The sequence below is a fragment of the Myotis nattereri genome (genome assembly GCF_964212035.1).
Source record: "Myotis nattereri genome assembly, chromosome: 2".
In the NCBI taxonomy this organism is placed as follows: domain Eukaryota; kingdom Metazoa; phylum Chordata; class Mammalia; order Chiroptera; family Vespertilionidae; genus Myotis; species Myotis nattereri.
In genome coordinates, this window is record NC_138076.1 from 94334153 (window position 1) to 94357285 (window position 23133).

Sequence of the window (23133 nt, forward strand, 5' to 3'; positions counted from 1 at the left end):
TGGTTAGTCAAATATACATGGTTCCTACTAGACTGGGAAGATGAGTTATTTAAATAAAATTAGTTACAACTGTGATGCATGGCAGGAATGGTCATTCAACATTGTAGAAGGATGTCCAGATAGGTTTCTGTGTTCTATTTTTATTTCTTGAGGGGGAGGCCCTCAAAGTCTCTTTCCTTCCAAGACTACCTATCAAAAGTCAAGGGAACCCTTTCCCATAAAGCTCCTCTTCCCAGTCTTTGTGGGGTCACACCATGGACACTCTTACAGCAGAACAAGTGATTCCTAGTCTCAAGTGGGCAACTTGAACTTCTGACTGGGGGAACCTGATTTTCTAGGCCTCAGCTGGCCCAGGGATGATCCCCTCAAACCCCCTCAGAGGAGTTTGGCTAGCTCCTTGGTAAGCTGTTCAGTCATTCAACAAACTTATCTTTTGAGCTGTGTGCCAGGCACCTTGTAGGAGCAGGGGCTAAAGCAATGAATAAAAGAGACAACACATCTGACCTAATGGAACCTAGAATCTAGTGAGGAAGAAAGTCAATAATAAGAAAAACCAGTAAAATCTAAAAAAATATTTTAGGCAGATAAGTGCTAGAATAAGAAGGAATGCATAATGCATACACATGTATGTTTGTGGCAAGGTGAACATTTCCAATGGGGCAGCCAGGGAAAACTTCATGGCTTTTGAGTGAAGATGTGAAGGAAGTAAGGAAACCAGCTTTGGGGATGTCTGGCATTCTAAGACAGGAGTGAGCCTGCCACCTTCAAGGACCAACAGGGAGGCCTTGTGGCTGGAGCTGAGTCCCAGATGGGAAGGGAACTAGGAGTTGAGTCTGAGAAGCCAGTCACATAACCCTGTAGGTCACAATGGCCTCTTTATGAAAGAGAGGGCAATGTTATGAAGTTCTCATATTAACTTCTCTCACACAATCAATGCAGTGCCTAACTTTGTTATTCTCTGCCCTGTCATCATATAATAAGCAGTCAGTCAATTTCCATACTTACTAGGTTCTATTGGAGTTCCACAGCCAGCACAGAAAAAATTCTGGGCTGCTACCACGAGATCCCTCCTAGGTATAGAAAACAATAAGTTACATTTCAGAAAAGGCCAATGGAGCAGTTTTCACTTATAGGAAAATAAAGTGATGAATCTTTTCTTGTCTTGGGGCCTTAATTTTGTCATTTTCCATTTGTGAAGAAATAGAATTACTCAATAGAGTTTTCTAGTTGAAATCCCTGGGTCACTAAAGCAGAAGTTAGTATCACAAGTAACACTTCCACCAAAATCTTTAGAGACTTCACACTGCGCATGCACAGGATCCTCTCTCCAGAGAGAACTAAAGATAGGCAATGCAGGGAGAAAGTTCAGGTAGACCAGACATAAGAGGTGATTGTATTTGGGAAGTCCACAAATAGATACAAAGAAATTTAGACAAATAAGGATAATGTAAGATAAAACTATACATTTCTGGTGAGAAACCATCTAGTGAAGTGTTTTCTATTGAACTGTTGGTGCCATGACTTCACATGTGATTTGGAAATACAAAATAAGTTATAAAATTTTATTATAGTTTAGGGTCAGCAAAATTGGTCATGGCAAAAATATGCAGAACCCTACCCATGTGCCTTTTCTTAACTACAGGAGCTCTCCTCGAGATTAAATTTCTATAAAAAATAATTCATTGATTTTTATTTCATATTGCACTGAAAAATAGAAGGATCCAATCTTTTTAAATTATTGTATATGATTTTTCAGGTTCAATATTAGCCACTAAAAATAGTCCCTTTAGCCTATTTCAGTTGCTATGTGATGTGGGCAATTAAGAACAGAGTGAAAATTTCAACTTGTCAAAACTTACAGAGCCCCTCAAAAGCAGGGTGCCAAGAAAGCTAACTCAGAAAAATATGCCCAACCAATCTTTTCCTAAAAAAAATTTTTCTCTGTCCCTCAGTGTATTACTTTTTTCCTTTTCCTACTTTCAGAGCCAGGTAGGAACTGAGACAGTTTAGGGACTTGGGCCCAGGAACTGAAAAAATACCAAGTGGCTAGGAAGACAAAAGGCCAGAGGAACACCAAATAAGCTGACTGCAAGAATGTCACCACCCCTCCACTCCCTACTTAAAAATGCAGAGGTAGCTGATTTTATTTTCTTATAACTGCCAGCTTCTTGCAGGTGTTGTAACTACTGACAACACTCAGTTGATCAAGGTTTGAATGCTGTAGACCTTCCTAAGGTGGTGGTAATGAGCAGTCTGCCATCTTACCCTCACAGCACAGGTGGGGACATAGTTACCAGACAACTCAGCTGAAAGTGAAATCACTCCACCCTGAAATAGAAATTATGCAAGCCTGCCTTTCTCAAGAAGAACTGCCTTTCTGCACAAGCCTGCTTTGTCCCCAGCTCATAAAAGGAGCCAAGCAGAGCCAGCCCTCAGAGCCAGTTCAGATGACCTTCCTTTACTCTGTGCTGCCTCCTTTGTGCTCCAACATAAGCTTAATGAAATCTGCCTGTGGATGAAAATGGGCCACATGCTAACCTGACAAGCTCAGGGAAGGTCTGCATGGCAGCCTTGCAAACTCAGAGACTTAAAGTAACCCCAAAGGATAGTCTGAAATTAAAACTTTTTAAAAGCAATTTATGGCAGATAGTCATGTCCTAAGCTAGACTCTTTCCTGACAAAAGTCAATCTTTACCTTAACTAAAGCTGTCTATTGTATTTTGCATCTATGATAACAGACCTTTGGAATGTCAGGGTAACTCCCCCTGTTCTTCCAGACCCCTCAGGCACAACCAATACACCAGGGCAGAGACCATAAATCCTCTCATTGTTATTATTATCATGTTAATTGTTAACTGTTAACTATCCTATACCCACCTGTGTAAAAGATATATGAATCTATCATTTTACTTTTTATTCAATACCAGCGGTTACCCCTGCTTTGCTTTCTCCCACTGTGGTGAGCCGATATAGGGTTAAGCCTCAGACTGGCCTGTTGGCAAAGTCACAAACAGGTCTTCTGAGTCTTAAACAACCCAATCCGAGAGGTGGCCACTGATTTACACGTGCTATCATTTAAAAAATAAAAAGGGGGAATTTGCCAGAAGCCGGTCCATCCTTGCTGCTAGACACAGTTGCTGCAGGGAAGAAACATCTGCACAGCATATGTTTCAAGGGACCTGGCATATACGGCATACTGTTCTTAATATGTTTGCTCCCCTTCTTAGCTCTATGTGTTTTAACCAAGGTCACCTCTCCAAGAAAGGTTGTTTTCCCAGGTGGGGATTTTTCCCTGGAGTTAGGGAGTAACAGGACTAAGGAAGGGAATAAAACCCCTTAACTAAGTGCCAGGAGGGTAATTAATCACTTTAACTACGAACAATCGAGCTTAAGCTACATAATCTTAGGATAATCTCCTTTAGTTACTTCCTTGTAGCTTAACAGAACAGTAGAGTGGTGACCTTGGAATGGACATAACAAATGCCCTAACCTTTGGAATAGAATGGATAGGATTTAAATCAAATGGTATAAATACAGATGTAACAGGAGAATAAAAAGAGAACCTCGCTATGCTGATCAACTGAACGCTGCCTCCGTGTCATTCCTTCTTCGCCGACTCTGTCCACACCTTTGGGAACCCCTGGACCTGCTGGGGCTGGACCCCAACATCCCACCTCCGTAATCTATCACCAATGGATTTCATGTAACCCACTTGCTTCTTCTCTTTTGATTGTAATGTATAAAATAAGGTGCAAAACTGCCATTCTCTGGAGTATTATCTCAATCCATTGATATTTGCATTCTGGCAATTATCAACAGTTTGGCTCAAATTAACTCAAAATTTTCTATAGGTTTGATTGTTTCTTACATTGACATGTCTGATAATTTCTCAGGGGTTTCTTCTCAATTTCTATATTGGGGAACCCAAGAAACCCAACGTGGGTAACAGAACTAACTTGTTTTAACTGCACTGGAAGCCCAAACAGCAACCCCAACTTACTTATGTGGTGGATGAACATTAACTATGACTTGAAATCTAGGGGGTGCCCAGTCTTCTGTCCCTCTGATCCTTGAGTTAAATTTAATTTCCTCTCCTAAATCCACACTGGATTCAAAGTCTTTTCCGACACCCTCTTCATTTACAACCTGCATAACAAGAGAGAATTTAGGAACTTAAACAAGCCTATTTTAGGAACTGAAATTAAAAGAGCACTCAACTGTATTTCCAACATTAAAATTTACCATGATAAATTAAGACTGCTTTCAACCGAACTAAAGGACATGGCAAGAGCCCTTCATGTATCTGAAGCCATCTGGAGAAAAACTGTTTCCAACAACACCCAGTTGAGGTCACTTTTCTTTGTTTCTTAGTTATTTTAGTATTTCATTTGTTTCCAGACTTCAAATTACTGCAAGTAGGTCACTGTGACCTGCAATGCTTTTATAGATAGCATTTTAGTAAATAGGCTGATAGATGCTGCCAATCAGAACCTCCTATGGTTGTCAGACTTCCCCAGAAACATCTTTCAAGACCATTCCCCTGCTTGGCTCCCCTCTGAACCTATTATCATTTAAAATCTAAACTCCTCAAATCAGCATTTTAGGTCCTCCAAAGTTGGGCCACTAGTATTCAAGCCTTATTTCCCAGGATCACCACTGCCCTCCCCCAACCCCACCAACACACACACAGACAGGCAAACACATATTATTCAACCACACCAAACCATTCTGCTCAATAAACACCTCACACACCTCAGTGTCATTTTTTGCTCCAGCTGGCCTTTGCCTCCTTTGCATTTCCAGAGAGATTTTTGCCTACCCCTAGTTTATTTATTTATTTCCTTTTATTAAATTTATTGAGTATAGGGGGACTACTTCTATTTCAGCCTTTGCCACAAAGTTCTCTGTTCCCCATGAGCTGCATGCTGCCAGAGGGCAGAGTGTTCTATAGGGAACTGTGGTCAGCAGTTAGACAGGAGCAGAGCAAGGAGGATGGGCCAGGTACAGAAGGGGGTGCGGGGAGCCCCAGGTGCCTAACAAAGGACAACTGTAGGGTGGGACCTTGCCCCCAGGGTGACCTTTCCTTCCCTAGCATATATCTGGTCATGAGATTTGGACCAGTACCTCTTGACTTTCCCTCCCTAGAGATAACATCTATGCCTAAAGTTGTATTACAGCTCCAGGCCCAGATAAGCAACAAAACCACCCACAACTGTCCTCAAGACAAGCTGCACTGAATAATGACCCCTGCCCTGGTCCTTGCCAGTCAATCAGTGGAAACCTAGACCCTCAAAGGACACACCTGGAAAATTGCTGAATATTCTATTGAGATCTTCCCCTGGGACCTCCCCTAAAATCACTCTCAAAACCCTCAGGACAGAGGACCCTGCCAGCTCCAGGGACTCCAGGGACTCCACTCCAGCATGCTTTCCCTCCTCATTTCCCTTTCCCCTCCTTCTCCCTGCCCCAGGCACCTTACTATTCGCTTCCACACTCCCAAGCTCCAAGGGCCCTTCCTTTACCTCTATAAGTTGTTTCCTAAGCCCATTTCTTCTAGAAATTACTTTTTCTACTTCTGTAATTCACCCCAAAACTGTTTGGGTCTTGGCTCTGAATTCTTTCCTAGCCAGAATCCAAGTACTGAGGTTGTTGAACCCAGGTTTGGTCTGACCCCACCAGTCAGACACCTGGTGCCTTCCCGCTTCCTACAACAGAACCAGCCTGGACTTTCAAATTAGGCAGCATGAGGCATAACTTCTGCTGATACATGAGGAGTATCTAAATCTTACCTACAATAAGATTTTAAAAACTATATTTTTATTGATTTCAGAGAGGAAGGGAGAGGGAGAGATAGAAAGGGGGTAGGATGGAGGGATCTAGACATATCCGAGGAGTATCTAAATCTTACCTACACTGACCAGCCCTGCTGGGTGTCTTGATATAAAAATTATAATAGCATCTACCTAATAGGACACATGAGAATTAAAATGTGAATTTCGGGTGCATAATAAATACTCAATAAATTTCAGATTCATCCTTCCTTTCAATTCCTCCCCCAACACCCAGTGACCATAAAGGAAACACATCCATGTCTGAAATGAATAGCAGGCAAAATGTGAATTTAGGAATGTGAAACTTCCATTCAAAGTCAACTTTTTTTGATACTTACTATGGAGCCAGATGCATTGAGGGAAACTGCCAGCTGATAATTAACTTCTGACAACATCCAGCACTTACGGAATACTTGGTACAATTCTTTGGCTATTAGCTCAGCTGAATTGAAGTTTGGCTCATAAATAACACTGAAATGTAAGAGATGCAAAAGATTAACAATTATATTCATGAGGAGTATAAGGTTCTTCTTCAGATTTTCAACTATCCTTCCCTCTCCAAAAACTCAGAGGAGGCATCATAGAAGAGACCATGCATCAACCACGGTACCAACGGTTATCTTACTCAACACAATTCCTCCATGTTCAACAGAGCAGCTTTATTTATGGAGGGTACCAAGACTGAGAGGTATTGTGAAAAGAGCACTGGATTTAGAGTTAGAAGACCTAAGTTCAAATCCTACCTCTGTTATTTAACAGCATTGTGCCCTGAGGCACACTGTGTCTGAACCTTAGTTTCTACATCTTTAAAATGGGGTTTTAAAAAAGCCTATCCATGAGGATCACATAAGAATGTATACAAATGTATACAAAAGTCTTTTAAACACTATAAAAACATTGTAGGTACTTGAGTGGTGATTGTTGCATTTCAACTAACTGAACTTGCCCTGAGATGTTCACAGAGGCCTGGAATTCAGTGTCTCAGAAGTGATGGCCCAGGGGCCTATGTGAAGGACATGAAAGGGAGATACCTCTTAGAGGAGCTGCAGGAACATCCACAGGTTTCTGTGGTATTGCTGAACTTTCCAAGTTCTGTGGAAAAATAGAAGAAAGAGTAGAGAGGTCTTTTAGTCTGTTTCACTTAATCACAGTCAATTTTATAAGCACACAAAAACAGCTCCCTGCATTTCAGAAAGAACCACTTATTCAGCATCTTCATACTTCAGTGTCTTTTGAGTTTCTATTATGAGGCTACAGCTAATAACCAAAGACGGAATTTCAAAATATACTCACCTGGCCTGGCCAGTGTGGCTCAGTGATTGATTGTCCACCTATTAACCAGGACGCCATGGTTCAATTCCCAGTCAGGGCACATGCCCAGGTTGTGGGTTCAATCCCCAGTGGGGGGTGTGCAGGAGGCAGCCAACCAATGATTCTCTCTCATCACTGATGTTTCTTTTCTTTTTTTAAAAAAATAGCATTTAAAAAAATATATTTTTATTGATTTCAGAGAGGGAGGGAGAGGGAGAGACAGAAAGGAGGCAGGAGGGAGGGATCTGGTCATATCCGAAGAATATCTAAATCTTACCTACAATAACAAATTTATCAAAGTCACATTTGCAGGCCTCTTTCACCACATCACAGTAAGTAGGTGTTTTAACAACTGGGCTGACCTGTAACACAGCACAACCTAGAGAAAGAAAAGGGGTTTCACCAACAAGAAAAAAAATACACAATCTGTAACATGCAACTATATAGAAGTTAGGAATAAAAAGGGCTAAGAATTTTAAAATTCAGCTTCAAGAATTTTCAGAAAAGCAAGTGTAGTAAGTAGCGAGAATGGCACCAGGTGTTAGATCAGTGGAGTCAGAACAAACCTTCATTCAGCAACTTTGGTAATGGAGTTCTGGCTAGGAAAGAATTCAGAGCCAAGACTCAAATTACAAGAGAAAATTTATTTAGAAAGTCATAGAGGTAGAAGAAGTGAGCTGTAGAAGAAATGAGCTCAGGAAACAAGTTACAGAGGAAAAAGAAGGGTCCTTGGAGCTTAGGAGAAAGAGAGAAGCCAGGAAAATGAGCCTGGGAGAAGAAGAGTAGGAGGGAGTGGGGAAAGGCACTGGTGTTGATTGTCTGGTTTTGCTGCTTCTCTGGGCCTAGAGCTGAAATACAACTGAGGCCTAGATGAACTTGATGCAGGTCAAAACCTCATTGTCCTGGGAGCTTAATGCTTAAGGGTTAGTCTTTGCCCCCCTTGTTTGTTTTCCTTCTGAGGAGTGGGTGTCTAGCCCATATGCCTAGCAACATGCCATGGGAGGATGGGTCAGAGGAGGGCCCGAATCACATGACCAGCGTTATGAAAGGTCAGAGGGTCTAAACCGCATGACCAGCAATATGTTAAGGAAGAAAAGGTAACCCTGGGATGAGGTTCTTGTTTTCCCAGTTTTATCCTTTACTAGACATCAGAGCTTTTCACCCTGGTGACCTTCTGTAGCACCTGACCCATTGTCCTTGCTCTGTTCATGTCTAACTGCCTACCACACAAAGAATTATTTCTGTGTTGTTCTTACATTCACCATTACTAAGTGAAACACACTGAGTATGTGGGAGTTCATAAAAGTAATCTGTCTGCTTTTACATATGTTTGAAAATTCCAATAATACAAAGGTTTAAAAAATGGTAGTGGGGAAAGCAATTTCAGCTTCACAGAGAGGGAAAGAATATAGGTGACATAAACACTGTACTGAGTTGAATAGTGTGGTGTCCCCCCGCCCCCCCCCCCCCGGGGCCAAAAAAAATCATGTCTACCCAGAAACAGTGAATGTAGCCTTATTTGGAATTAGGGTATTTGCTGATGTAGTTAGATTAGGTCCTACTGGAGTAGGGTGAACCCTAAATCTAATGACTGGTCATAAAAAGAGAGAAATTTGGACACAGACACAGGTATATATATAGAGAGAACACCATGTGAAGAAGGAGGCAGAGAATTGGGTGATGTGTCTGCCAACCAAGGAACATCAAGGATTACCAGCAACCACCAGAAGCTGGGACAGAGACATGAAGCAGATTCTCCCTCAGAGTCTCCAGAAGGATCCAGCCCTTCCCACAATTTCATTTCTGACTTCTGGACTCCATAAATGTGAGACAATAAATTTCTATTATTTTAAGATACCTAATTCATGGTATTTGGTCACTGCAGCCCTAGGAAACTAATAAAATATGTACATACTTTTCTATCCCTAATACCAGTCTGGGGAATTATCCTAAGAATGTCATTAAAAAGAAAATTTAATGAAAGGGGAAGATTTGGGGACCTGGCTGGACAGCTCAGTTGGTTAGAGCATCATCCCAATAACCAAGGTTGCAGGTTCTATCTCCAGTCAGGGCAACCAATGAATGCATAAATAAGTGGAACAACTAATCAATCTCTCTCCCTCTTCTTTCTCTGTCAAATCAATAAATACTTTTTTTTTTAAAGAAAGAAGAAGGCTTTGATCACTAAGGAGCTATTTTTAGTCTATTTAAAATACTGAAAGCTACTTTAATGCCAAGGAATAGGGAATTGATATTGTAAATCACTCTGTTAACTCAAGAAATAACGTAATTGAAAAATGTGAAAGTCATAACAACTTGAAAAACCGGATATGAAATACTGTTAATATAAACATACTAGTGTTCCAGTGCACAGATTTGTGCACTGTTGGGGTCCAGCCCCAGCAGGTCCAGGGGTTCCCAAAGGTGTGGACAGAGTCGGCGAAGAAGGAATGACATGGAGGCAGTGTTCAGTTGATCAGCATAGCGAGGTTCTCTTTTTATTCTCCTGTTACATCTGTATTTATACCATTTGATTTTTTTAAATTAAATCTTTATTGTTAAGATTATTACATTTGTTCCTCTTTTTTTCCCCCATAACTCCCCTCCTCCCTGTTCCCACCCCACCCTCCACCCTCACTCCCCACCCACTGTCCTCATCCATAGGTGCACGATTTTTGTCCAGTCTCTTCCCGCATCCCCCACACCCCTTTCCCCCCCAAGAATAGTCAGTCCATTCCCTTTCTATGTCCCTGATTCTATTATAATCACCAGTTCATTCTGTTCATCAGATTATTTATTCACTTGATTCTTAGATTCGCTTGGTGATAGATGCATATTGTTGTTCATAATTTGTATCTTTACCTTTTTCTTCTTCTTCCTCTTCTTAAAGGATACCTTTCAGCATTTCATATAATACTGGTTTGGTGGTGATGAACTCCTTTAGCTTTTCCTTATCTGTGAAGCTCTTTATCTGACCTTCAATTCTGAATGATAGCTTTGCTGGATAAAGTAATCTTGGTTGTAGGTTCTTGCTATTCATCACTTTGAATATTTCTTGCCACTCCCTTTTCGCCTGCAAAGTTTCTGTTGAGAAATCAGCTGACAGTCATATGGGTATTCCCTTGTAGGTAACTGACTGTCTTTCTCTTGCTGCTTTTAAGATTCTCTCTTTGTCTTTTGCTCTTGGCATTTTAATTATGATGTGTCTTGGTGTGGTCCTCTTTGGATTCCTTTTGTTTGAGGTTCTCTGTGCTTCCTGGACTTATAAGTCTATTTCTTTCACCAGGTAGGGAAAGTTTTCTGTCATTATTTCTTCAAATAGGTTTTCAATATCTTGCTCTCTCTCATCTTCTGGCACCCCTATAATTCGGATGTTGGTACACTTGAAGCTGTCCCAGAGGCTCCTTACACTATCTTTGTATTTTTGGATTCTTTTTTCATTTTGCTTTTCCGGTTGGGTGTTTTTTGCTTCTTCGCATTTCAAATCGTTGACTTGATTCTTGCGCTCCTCTGGTCTGCTGTTGGGAGTCTGTATAATATTCTTTATTTCAGTCAGTGTATGCTTAATTTCTAGTTGGTCCTTTATCACAACATTGAGGGTCTCAGAATTCTTGAGGATCTCACTATATTTATCGGCGGTCTCACCAGTCTTTTCGAGGGCCTTACTAAATTTATCGGCAGCTTCTAGACAGTTCTTGAGAGACCTTAAAAGTGTGGTTTTGAACTCTATATCCAGCATTTTGCTTTCCTCCATTTCTGTCATTTGTGTCCTGTTTCTTTGTCTCCGCATTTTTTATGCTTTCTTGGTGCACCCCCTAGTGGTCTTTGTGTGCAGTCTTGTTGTAGTTAAGCCTTGATTGTTGTAGGTAACACTGGGGGGGATTTGACCTCCAGGCCAACTGGCTGTGAGAATCAGCTGTGTCTGCAGTGGGAGAACTTCTGTCCTGATCTCTAGGGAGGTGCTAATCTAGCCTTTGCCTGAGGCTATCCAGCAAATGCCTCTGTGCAAGGCTTGGGCAGGGCGGGTCCCAGGGGACCAACAGGGTGGGCGGAGCGAGCAGTTATGGCTGCTCTCAGTCCTGTACCCAGAGGCTCTGCCTCTCAGTGTCCCAGCAACCGCTGCAAGTACCTCGGAGAGAAAGCTGCCCTTGAGTGCCCACCGATGCCAGACAGTCCCGCTTCTCCCGTATGAGTCTGGACCCTAGAGACTTGCCCAGAACTGGAGCTCAGAGCCTGAGACTCCCTCCCAATTGAAACAGACAACCGCACCCTCAGCCGCCAGCCCGCTCCGCACACCCCTCCGCACCTTTGTATTTAACTTCTGCACCGTGCCTCCTCTGAGTCTTGGTATGCTTTTCTCTTTCCTTCTAGTTGTAGAATTTCCCCTCAGCCAGCCTTCCTGTGGTTCTCAGTGATGTCTGTTCCGTCTTTTAGTTGTATTTTTGAAGTCGTTGTGCGAGGCAGCAAACTCCAGTGTTTACCTATGCCGCCATCTTGGTTTCTCCCTATACCATTTGATTTTAATCCTATCCATTCTATTCCAAAGGTTAGGGCATTTGTTATGTCCATTCCAAGGTCACTACTCTACTGTTCTGTTAAGCTACAAGGAAGTAACTGAAGGAGATTATCCTAAGTAAAGATTATGTAGCTTAAGCGTGATTGTTTGTAGTTTAGGTGATTAACTACCGGCCTGGCACTTAGTTAAGGGGTTTTACTGATTTATTCCTTTCTTTAGTCCTGTTAATCCCTAACTCCAGGGAAAAATCCCTACATGGGGAAACAACCTTTCTTGGGGAGGTGGGCTTGGTTAAAACACATAGCGCTAAGAGGGGGAGCAAACATATTAAGAACAGTATGCCATATACGCCAGGTCCCTTGAAACATATGCTGTGCAGATGTTTCTTCCCTGCAGCGACTGTGTCAAGCAGAAAGGGTAGACCGGCTTCCAGCAGTGCACATTGAAAAGAAATTAATTAGAAGAAATATTTTAATATCTCTATTGGGGTCTTGCTAATGAAAAGAAAATAGGATTCTACCAAGTCTCCTATCTATCTACTCTAGGACTTCTGTGAGGATCAAATGAGATGAGGCACGTGAAAAAGCTTCACAAACATTTGGTTAAAGTGTAAAATGTTTGCACCTGTCTATAAAGCAAGTTGGGTCCCTCAGCTGAAGAAACTCCAAGGAGGCTAGTTGCTAGGAAAAAGAAGCTGGGCGCTGCTACGTGACGTCATTACCCAGCACCCACAGTGACCGCTTCTGGCTGGGCTGTGGGCTGCATTTTGCACCATGGGGTCTTAGCAGCATTGGCTGCAATTTGGTGGGGTGTTGCTCCGGGGTGGTGGCGGGGCCCGTGTCCCTCTTAGGGGAAGCCAAGTGTTGGTTTGTCGGTGTCACGGAGTTTGTTCTTAAATGGCCAGTGGGCGTCATGGAAGCTTTTGCGTTGAGTGTCTGACCCCTGGTGGCCAGTGCGCATCATAGCTACCAGTCAGGCAGATGGACACTTAGCCTTTTATATGTATAGATTAGTGATGTAATTACATTAATATGAGTATATAATTACTGTAAAACTGAATTCACTTGAATAAACATAGAAATGAATACATGTGTTTAGGGAAATAGTGTAGTTCATATGTTATAGAGAGGTTATGTGAGTGGGCTTCATAGCTGACTGATCAGTTTAATACTGCATTGCCCCATCCCAGCCAGGAGACAATAGGCAATAAACTTCTCAGCTTTGGTTTCCTCATGGATAAAATGGGGACAATTTCATCTACTCCTGTCTTTCCCACAATCTTTTGACCATGATCCACAGTAACATACAATTTACATTGTAACTTAGTGTAAGCACAAAGATATATTTAACTGTTAAAAAGTTCCAAGAAGCATTCCTTGCTCATCCTCACTAATCTGACATTCAGACTGATACTTTCTTTTCTTTTTTCTTTATTTTAATTTAATGATCTCATGACCAACCTGCAATTTAAATATATTTTTATTGATATCAGGTTAGTGAGAGGGAGAGAGAGATAGAAACATAAATGATGAGAGAATCATCGATCAGCAGCCTCCTGCATGCTCCACACTGGGGATGGAGCTCACAACTTGGGCATTTGCCCTGACCAGGAATCTAACCATGATCTCCTAGTTTATAGGTCAATGCTCAACCACTGAGCCGTGCCAGCAGGGCCCAACCTGCAATTTAAAGAATGCTGACCTACCTCATGGAGTAGCATCTATCGCCATAATGTGATTAGGAGGAGAAGATGGTGGCAGAGTAGGCAAATCTTTCTTGTACCTCCTCCCAGGGCCAGACTGGAAATAAAACTAAACTGGGGAACATTCACCCAGAATTACCAACTGAAGTCCAGCTGAGGAGAAGACATAATAAGGAAGGGCAGAAAACACCTGGAGCCTGGAAGGAAGGGCGAGGTTACAAGAGGGGCTGACCTAGCTTCCACAGGCGGTAGGACAAGAGTGAGGAGGAATCTGTCTTATGGCTCTGTCCGGAGCACCAGAGCCAGGAACATCTAGCCATGAAAGGTGGGGGGGTTCTATCTCCTGGGAAGACCAGAGCTGGTTGAAGATAAAGCCACATTTTTTTTTGTTTTAATTCAGAGCACAGGATTTCTGTTTGTAGCTATTCATGAGGCTTTGATGGAGAGAGTGCAGTGTGGACTGGAGATGCCTGAGGAGAGGCTGGGGTGGGAAGCATTGGGGGTAGATGTGGAAAAGTGGCAGCCAGGATATCTGCAATCTGTCATAATCCCCCAAATTAAAGCAGCCATTTTTCCTGAGATGTGTAGACCCGTCCCAGAAGCCACAGCTCAAGACAAGTCAAATATCCCACCCTAGGGGATACAGCTCGCCCCACCCTCAGGAAACCTGCTTCCACACTCTGCATCTCAATCACTGCAGAGGAGATGGCAGCAGAGGCCAAGCCTGTGGGTTTAAACAGTCTCAGGGAGCCTCAGTGATTGGTTTGGGGGTGGAACTGTCCTCCTCACCATCCTGGGAACCTGACTGGTTCTCACTCCTCACAGGAGAACTGATAGAAACTCCCATTTTCTAGCAGATCCCACTAGACTGCATACAAGGATCTCCACCCAGCCAAGGACAGTGAAATATTCTGGAACACTCTCACAGGAGTAGCTCTGGGGAAACACACCCACCACTTTCCCTGAAATCTGAAAGGCACCTCCCCCCCACAGGAGACCTAGAGGTCTAGACTTCCAATTCCACCAAAATCCCTTTCAAAATTAGCATTTTCAGTGATTAAGACTGACAGCTGGCTGGCAGGAGAAGGCAGGGGGAGGCAGAGTGCAGGGAAATGAGGAAGTTTGCTAACTGGGTCTTGTGCTGCTAACAAACAGGCCTGAGAGTGCAGTTTGGACCCTCCCATGTGCAGTCAAGTACTGTGGGGACAGACACAAACTCTGGATCACTTAAAGCTTATAACAGATTGCTGAGAGTTAGATGTGGACAGCTCTGACATTGGTTAGCACCAGAGTACCTCCCAAGAGGCCCAGACTTGGGAGACAAAGCAGTCAGCCTCAGCCAACAGAAGAGCAGGATCCAAAGGGAGCTCCCAGGAGTCAGTAAACTCTGCTGAGACAAGTGCTACTTCACTTTTTTTTTTCCCTTCATTATCTTCTTTATTGCTTTATTTTTTTATCCTTTCTTTTTTCTTTCATATATCTAATTTTTCTTTCATCTTCTTACTCTATTTTTCTTCTTTCTCCTGCTTTCTTTTTTCTTTTTTCTTATTTTTTGTATTTCTATTTTCTCATATTTTTTTCCTTTTCATAATTTATTTTAATTTTTTCTTTTATACCATTTTCTTCCCCTATTCCTTATTCTTATTTTCTTTCACCTCTGCACTTTCATATCCCTTTTTTTCCCTTTATTTTCCTTCTTGTAGATTTTTATTATTATTATTCTTGTTCTCTTTCCTAATTCTCTTTTCTTTTGTGGTTGCTTTTGTTGTTGTTGTTGTAGGGGCATATTGTATGTTTTTGTTTTGTTCTTATTTTGTTGTGTTGTGTTTTGCTTTGTCCTGTCACAATAGCTCGCACAATGTAGTCTCGGATGAACCTCACAGTCAGCCAGCTTGAGAAGAGATCCAAGCCATGAATGGAACAATTGTAATCAAGGCCCAGTTACAGCAGGAGAGCCCAAATAAACCACACAAAGAACATTCCTAGGGCATCCAGTTCAGAAGATTAAAGAGGCTGCACCACAGAACACTTACTACATAAGGTCAACCCACGAAGATGGGGAAGCATAGCAGTTTGAACACATAGAAACAAATATAAATGGACAGCAAAAATGGGGAGACAAAGAAACAAACCCCAAATAAAAAAAAGGAGGAAACTCCAGAAAAATATTTAAATGAAATGGAGGCAAGCAATTTATTAGACAAAGATGTCAAAGTAATGGTTATAAGGATGCTTGAGGAACTTAGTAAGAATTACAAGGAATTAAGTGGGAACTACAACAGCATAAAAAAAGAGATAGAAATCATGAACAAGACCAGTCAGAAATAAAGAATAACATATCTGATATCAAGAGTAGATGGAATGAGGCAGAAGATTGAATTAGTGATTTGGAAGACAAGGTAGAAAAAGACACTCAATTAGAGCAGCAAAAAGAAAAAAGAATTAAAAAGCTGGAGGATAGTTTAAGGTAACTTTGGGACAACATGAAACAGAACAATATCTGCAACACTGGGGTAAGAGAAAGAGAATAAAATAAGCAAGGTATAGAGAACCTATTTTTTAAAAAAAATAATGGCAGAAAACTTCTCTAACCTGGTGAAGAAAAAAGTCACACAAGTTCAGGAAACACAAAGAGTTCCAATCAAGATAAACCTAAGGAGACCCAGTTAAGACACATCATAATTAAAATGACAAACCTTAAAGAAAAAGCATCTTAAAAGCAGCAAGAGAGAGACAAAAAAAACAAAAAAAAAACAAAAACCTACAAAAGAGTATCCATTAGAATGTGAGCTGATTTCTCAACAGAAACACTTCAAGTCAGAAGGCACTGGCATGAAGTATTCAAAGTAATGAAAAACAAGGAACTGAACCCAAAACTACTCTATCCAGTAAAGCTATCATTTAAAATTGAAGATAAAATAAAGAGCTTCCCAGACAAAAAAAGGCTAAAGGAGTACATTACCACATAACTTGCACTACAAGAAATATTAAAGGAAGTGCTTTAAGAAGAAGAAGAAATCAAGTGAGAGAGGAACATCATAAGTATTTAAAAAATTGACAATAGGTAAGTACATGTCAACAATAACCTTAAATATAAGTGGACTAAGTGCTCCAATCAATAGACATAGATAAATGGATAAGAAAACATGACCAATATATATGCTGTGAACAAGAGACCCACCTCAGAACAAAAGATTCATTCAGACTGAAAGTGAAGGTATGGGAAAAAATATTCCATGCAAATGGAAATATTAAAAAAGCTGAGTTAGCAATACTCATATCTGACAAAACAGACTTCAAAACAAAGGCCATAGTAAGAAGCCAGGAAGGACCCTACATAACACTGATAAACATATACACACCCAATAAAGTAGCATGTAAATATATATATATATATATATATATATATATATATATATATACTCTTGGAAGACTATATGGGAGAAATGTGTTATAATACAGTCACAGTGTCGTCATAGTAGGGCACATTAACACCTCACTGACATCACTGGATGGATAAATCTTCCAGACAAAAAGTCAACAAGGAAACCATGGCCTTCAATGACACGCTAGATCAGATGGATTTAATTGACATTTACAGAACAGTTCATCCCAAAGGGGCAAAATACACATTTTTCTCAAGTGCAGATAAATTATTTCAAAAGATAGACCACCTGTTAAGACACAAAATAAGTCTTTACAAATTCAAGAAGATTTAAATAACATCAAGCATCTTGGATTGCAATGGCATGAAACTAGAAATCAGCTACAATTAAAAAAAAATACCTCAAAACAATCAAACACATGGAGACCAAATAGCTTGTTATTAACAATGAATATATTACCAGTGAGATCAAAGCATAAATCAAGAAATTCCTGGAAACAAATAAATAAACACACAACAAACCAAAATTTATGGGACACAGTGAAAGCAGTCCTGAGAGGGAAGTTCATAGCATTACAGGCCTACCTCAAGAAATAGGAAAAACTCAAACCTACAACTAAACGTACAACTAAAAGAATTAGAAAGAGAACACAAGAAAAGTCCAGAGAAAGTAGAAGGAAGGAAATAATAAAGATTAGAGTGGAAATAAATGGCAGAGACTGAAAAAAGTAAAATTAAAAAGATCGCTGAAACCGGTTTGGCTCAGTGGATTGAGCGTCGGCTTGCGGACTGAAAGGTCCCAGGTTCGATTCCAGTCAAGGGCATGTACCTGGGTTGCGGGCACATCCCCAGTGGGAGATGTGCAGGAGGCAGCTGATCGATGTTCCTCTCTCATCGATGTTCCTCTCTATCTCTCTCCCTTCCTCTCTGTAAAAAATCAATAAAATATATTTAAAAAAAAAAAAGAAAAGAAAAGATCAGTAACATCAAGATGTGATTCTTTGAAAAGATAAATAAGATTGATGAACCTTTAGCCAGACTTATCAGGAAACAAAATAAACAAAATAAAAAATGAAAGAGGTAAAGTAACAATCAACACCACAGAAATACAAAGGATTGTAAGAAAATACTTTGAACATGTATATGCCAGCAAAGGGGACCACCTGGGCGAAATGATAAATTTCTAGAAACATACAATCTGCCAAAACTCAATCAGGAAAAATCAGAAAACCAGAATAGTCTAAAAACAACTAGTGAAATTGAAGTAATAATAATAATAATAATAATAATAATAATAAACCTGCCAGCAACAAAAGCCCTGGTCCAGAGGACTTCAATTGGAAGTTTTATTAACATTCAAAGAACTAACATCTATCTTTCTCAAACTACTCCAAAAAGTCCAAGATAAAGAAACACTTTCAAGCTCTTTTTATGAGGATTGCACTATCCTAATTCCAAAACCAGATAAGGACACTACAAAGAAAGAAAATTACAGGTCAATAACCTGCTGAACATAGATGCTAAAATCCTCAACAAGATATTAGCAAATCAGATCCAACAATACATTAAGTGGGATTTATTGCAGGGATGAAAGAATGGTTCAATATTTGCAAATTAATAGACATAATGGACCACATAAACAAAATGAAGAATAAAAATCATATGATCGTATCAGTAGATGTAGAAAAAGCATTCAACAAAATACAGCACCCATTTATGATAAAAACTCTCAGCAAAGTGGGAACAGAGGGATCATACCTCAACATAATAAAAGCCATATATAACACACTACAGCCAATATCATACTCAATGGGCAAAAACTAAAAGCATTTTCTTATTCTTTTTAAAATATATTTTTATTGATTTCAGAGAGGAAGGGAGAGAGAGAGAGAGAGAGGAGAAACATCAACGATGGGAGAGAATCATTGATTGACTGCCTTGTGCCCACACCCCACTGGGGATCGAGCCCACAACCTGGGCATGTTCCCTGACCAGGAATCCAACTGTGGCCTCCTGATTCATAGGTAGACACTCAACCATTGAGCCACTGTGGCCAGGCAAAACTAAAAGCATTTTCCTTAAGATCAGGAAAAAGACAGAGATGTCTGCTTTCAAGACTCTTATTCAAGATAGTACTGGAAGTTCTAGCCATAGCTATCAGACAAGAAGAAGAAATAAAAGGCATCCAAATTGGAAAGGAGGGAGTAAAACTGTCATAATTTGCAGACGGCATGATATTGTATATAGAAAACCCTAAAGACTCCACCCAAAACCTACTAGATTTAATAAATTCTGCAAAGTAGCAAGATACAAAATTAACACCCAGAAATTGATGGCATTTTTATACACCAGTAATAAACCCTCAGAAAGGGAAAGTAAAAAATATATATATACCATTTACAATTACAACAAAAGAAAATAAGATACCTGAGAATAAACATAATTAATGAGGTAAGAGACTTGTACTCAGAAAACTATAGGACATTAAAAAATGAAATAGAAGAAAATACAAACTGCCAGGAACCAATTCCAGCATGTCATAATTTCAAGAGTTTCGTCAAAAGGTTGATGAGACTTGGGGACTCAACAGGGTTGAGTCACACATGTAGTCACCAGCTGAGAATGGCTAAAGGCATTTCCCCAAAACTGAATAGGATACATTAAATTGATTGTGGCTGCCAGACAGTTAAAGGACATCTTAATCTACATGTTATTGCCTCCTACTGGCCAAATGCCTGAACAGAACAGCCGTAGGCTAATTTCCCCATTCTGAAAATGGACTCTGTAACAAACCCTAACCCTTTGAAGTGTAGATCTCTGCCTCGCCTCAGGACAAGTTGCGTTAATAAAAAGCATGGGGTCCTGGGGACAGAGAGAACCTAAGACCTTAGACTTAAGACCTAGATCTTAGCTCCTTTAGCTAAGCTCCTCTGACCCCCAGTGCCTTTCAAAATTATATTTTGTCTCTGGACTCTTTATTAGTCTCTGGATTCCTATGTCATCTACGCACAGCCCCTTCTCCAGATTCCTGAACCCTTCTTGATGCTGAGACAAGAACCCCGGCAACAAACAAGTAGAAGCATATACTATGTTCATGGATTAGAAGAATTAATATTATTCAAATGTCCATTCTACCCAAAGCAATCTACACATTCAACACAATCCCTATTAAATATTAATAGCATATTTCTCATATCTACAACAAATACTCCAAAAAGACCCCGAATAGCCACAGAAATCTTGAGAAAGAAGAACAAAGTTAGAGAGATCATGATACTAGATAATAAACTATACTACAAAGCCATTGTAATAAAACAACCTGGTACTGGCACAAGAACAGGCATATAGAACAATGCAACAGGACAGAGACTCTAGAAATCAACCCATGCCAATATAGTCAATTAATATTTGAGAAAGGCTATAGAAGCATACAATGGAGTAAAGACGGTCTCTTTAATAAATGGTGTTTGGTAAATAGGACAGGTACATGCAAAAGAGAAAAAAGGAAGGAAGGAAGGAAGGAAGGAAGGAAGGAAGGAAGGAAGGAAGGAAGGAAGGAAGGAAGAGAAACTAGACCACCAACTTATACCATACACAAGAATAAACTCAAAATGAATAAAAGACTTAAATGTAAGTCATGAAACCATAAAAATCCTAGAAGAAAACATAGGCAGTAAAATCTCAGACATCTCATGTAGCAGTATTTTCACCAAAACATCTCCTAGGGCAGTGGTCGGCAAACTGCGGCTCGCAAGCCACATGAGACTCTTTGGCGCCTTGAGTGTGGCTCTTCCACAAAATACTGACTTCTGCGAATGGGCCACGAAGTTTCAATCGCACTGTACATGTGCGCCCGCACATGGTATTTTGTGGAAGAGCCACACTCAAGGGGCCAAAGAGTCGCATGTGGCTTGCGAGCCGCAGTTTGCCGACCATTGTCCTAGGGCAAGAGAAACAAATGAAAAAATAAACAAATGGGACTACATCAAACTAAAAAGCTTCTGCACAGCAAAGGAAACCATCAACAAAATTAAAAAGGAACCTACTGTATGGCTGAATAGGAAAACATATTCGCCAATAATACATATAAGGGTTTATTTCCCAAAATATACAAAGAACTCATACAACTCAACACCAGGAAGACAATCTAATTTAAAAATAGGCAGAGGACATACAGATGGCCAATAGACATCTGAAAAAATGCTCAATGTCACTAATCATCAGAGAAATGCAAATTAAAATGACAATGAGATATCACCTCATACCTGGCAGAATGGGTACCATCAATAAATCAACAAGCAATTACTAGCAAGGATGTAAAGAGAAGGGAACCCTAGTACACTGCTGGTGGAAATGCAGACTGGTGCAGACATTATAAAAGAGAATGGAGGTTCCTCAAAAAATTAAAAATGGAACTGCCATTTGACCCAGCAATCCCACTTCTCAGAGTATATCCTGAGAATCCCAAAACACAATCAGAATAAATATATGCATGCTTATGTTCATAGCAGCATTACTTACAATAGCTAATATCTGGAAACAGCCCAAGTGCCCATCTGCAGATGAGTGGATAAAAAAGCTGTGGTACATTTACATACTGGAATACTATGTGGCTATAAAAAGAAGAATCTCTTGCCCTTTGAGACAGCATGGAGGGACCTGTAGAGTATTATGTTAAGCAAAATAAGCCATTTAGAGAAAGACAAATTATCACATGATCTCACTTATATGTGGAATCTAATGAACAAAATAAATTGATGACAAAACAGGTCCAGCAGTATGGATGCATGGAACAGAATAATAAATCTCTAATGGTGGGTTTGGGAGGGGACAGGAAGAGATTAACAAAAGAGCATACATGCATATATTCATAAGCCATGGACACATATAATAGTTTGGGGAAGGCCTGGGGTGGGGCAGGGGTTGGGTGGAGGGGGTCAAAAAGGGAGAAAGCGAGAGATAGCTATAATACTGTAAACAATAAAAAAAATAAGAATAATAAAGAAATTTTTAAAGAATGATACTTAATACTAGTAAAAGATAAATATTTTATTTGAATGGTAGAAATATTTTTAAATTTCTTTAGCATATATATTTTTAAAATTTCATCTAAACATTAGTATTCAACCATTTAATACATTTTTTAAATACCTATTTCAAACAAGGCACTATGCTGAATGCAAATACAAATAAGATAAATCTCATCTATCAAAGAATTTAAGGAAACACAGTTGTGTGCTATGGGCTTTAAGAAGTTTAGAGGTGAGATCTACATTGCACAACTCCAGGGGGAGACACGAGCCTAGACAATTAGAGAGCATTCCAGAGCACAACTTATGTTCCATCCCATATGAATGGTACTCCTCTCCTGATGAAAATCAGGAAACACGTCACAGTGCTGGTGGCAGAAAACTGCTTTTGAAGAATGGGAATGATGAAGGAACTAATGTGCGTTCCAAGAGAGCCTAGCTGAAGTAAAGCGAGGGAGGCCGGAGCTTATGAGAAATGTCTACAAACAAGTATAACAGGCTAGTATAACTGAAGCCTATGTTACAACAGAAATGGCAGGATATGCCTGCTGAGAAGGTAGGGAGAAGCTGGTTCCCAGAAGGCTAAAAATCCCAGGATTAAATGTGGAACAAACTCAGCAGGCCATTTTAGAGGACTAGAGAGACAGATGTGTATAGGGTCAATAATAAGGGAAAAGAGTGTGAAAGCAAAGAGAGAAAATTAAAGGCAGCAGATACATATGGAGGACCTAAATGCAGTTCTTACAAAATGACTGGCCAGAGGGTTGCTGCAGGTAAAAGGCAGGAATGAAGAATGGATGGAGGGAATGTCACTATTACTGAGAAGTCAGAATTGATTTGTTCACTAACTAGAAACTGGACAGAGGTACAGGCACAAGGAAGAAGAAAGAGTCAAAGATAGTGTGCTGAAATATGAACACATGCCTTTTCTCTCCACCGGCGGCCTCAGAGGAGATGACAATCTATATTGCATTCCCCGGCCAAACTGGTCACACAGCTAGCTGACCAGCTATGGACACCCAATTAAAGCAGGTGCCACCACATGCTCTTTCTGGTAGGCTAGACTTGGGGTCCAGCAAGACTAGGCTGAGCTATGAGGCCCTGACTGAGAAGTCAAGGAGATAGCAGACAAAAACAAGGGCTAAGGGGTGGGTAGGGATGAAGAAGTCAGGCGGTGGAAAAGGGGAATGAAGCAACTACATGCAGGAAGAGTAGCAATTGCATTTTGTTGCCTCAGAAAATACAGATGCCAGAGCTGCCTCTTTACTGGTCAGTTTTATATTTCCCATCACTGGGTTCAATGAGGATGCTCTATATAGTTTCTAAATAATGTTCCTTTTAATTTGAGCTAGGTAGTG

At 40.5% G+C, this 23133-nt stretch overlaps 1 protein-coding gene across 1 annotated transcript in view; it reads right to left on the reverse strand.

Moving 5' to 3' along the window:
* Positions 1-23133, reverse strand: part of RUBCNL (rubicon like autophagy enhancer) — a gene marked incomplete at its 5' end in the record, with an annotated part of 51921 nt that overhangs the window by 23283 nt on the left and 5505 nt on the right. The window contains 5 exons of the mRNA XM_081083141.1: positions 1006-1070; positions 4001-4146; positions 6170-6302; positions 6863-6923; positions 7420-7521. Of these exons, the coding sequence (XP_080939267.1) occupies positions 1006-1070; positions 4001-4146; positions 6170-6302; positions 6863-6923; positions 7420-7521 (507 nt within the window). The remainder of the gene's footprint in view (positions 1-1005; positions 1071-4000; positions 4147-6169; positions 6303-6862; positions 6924-7419; positions 7522-23133) is intronic.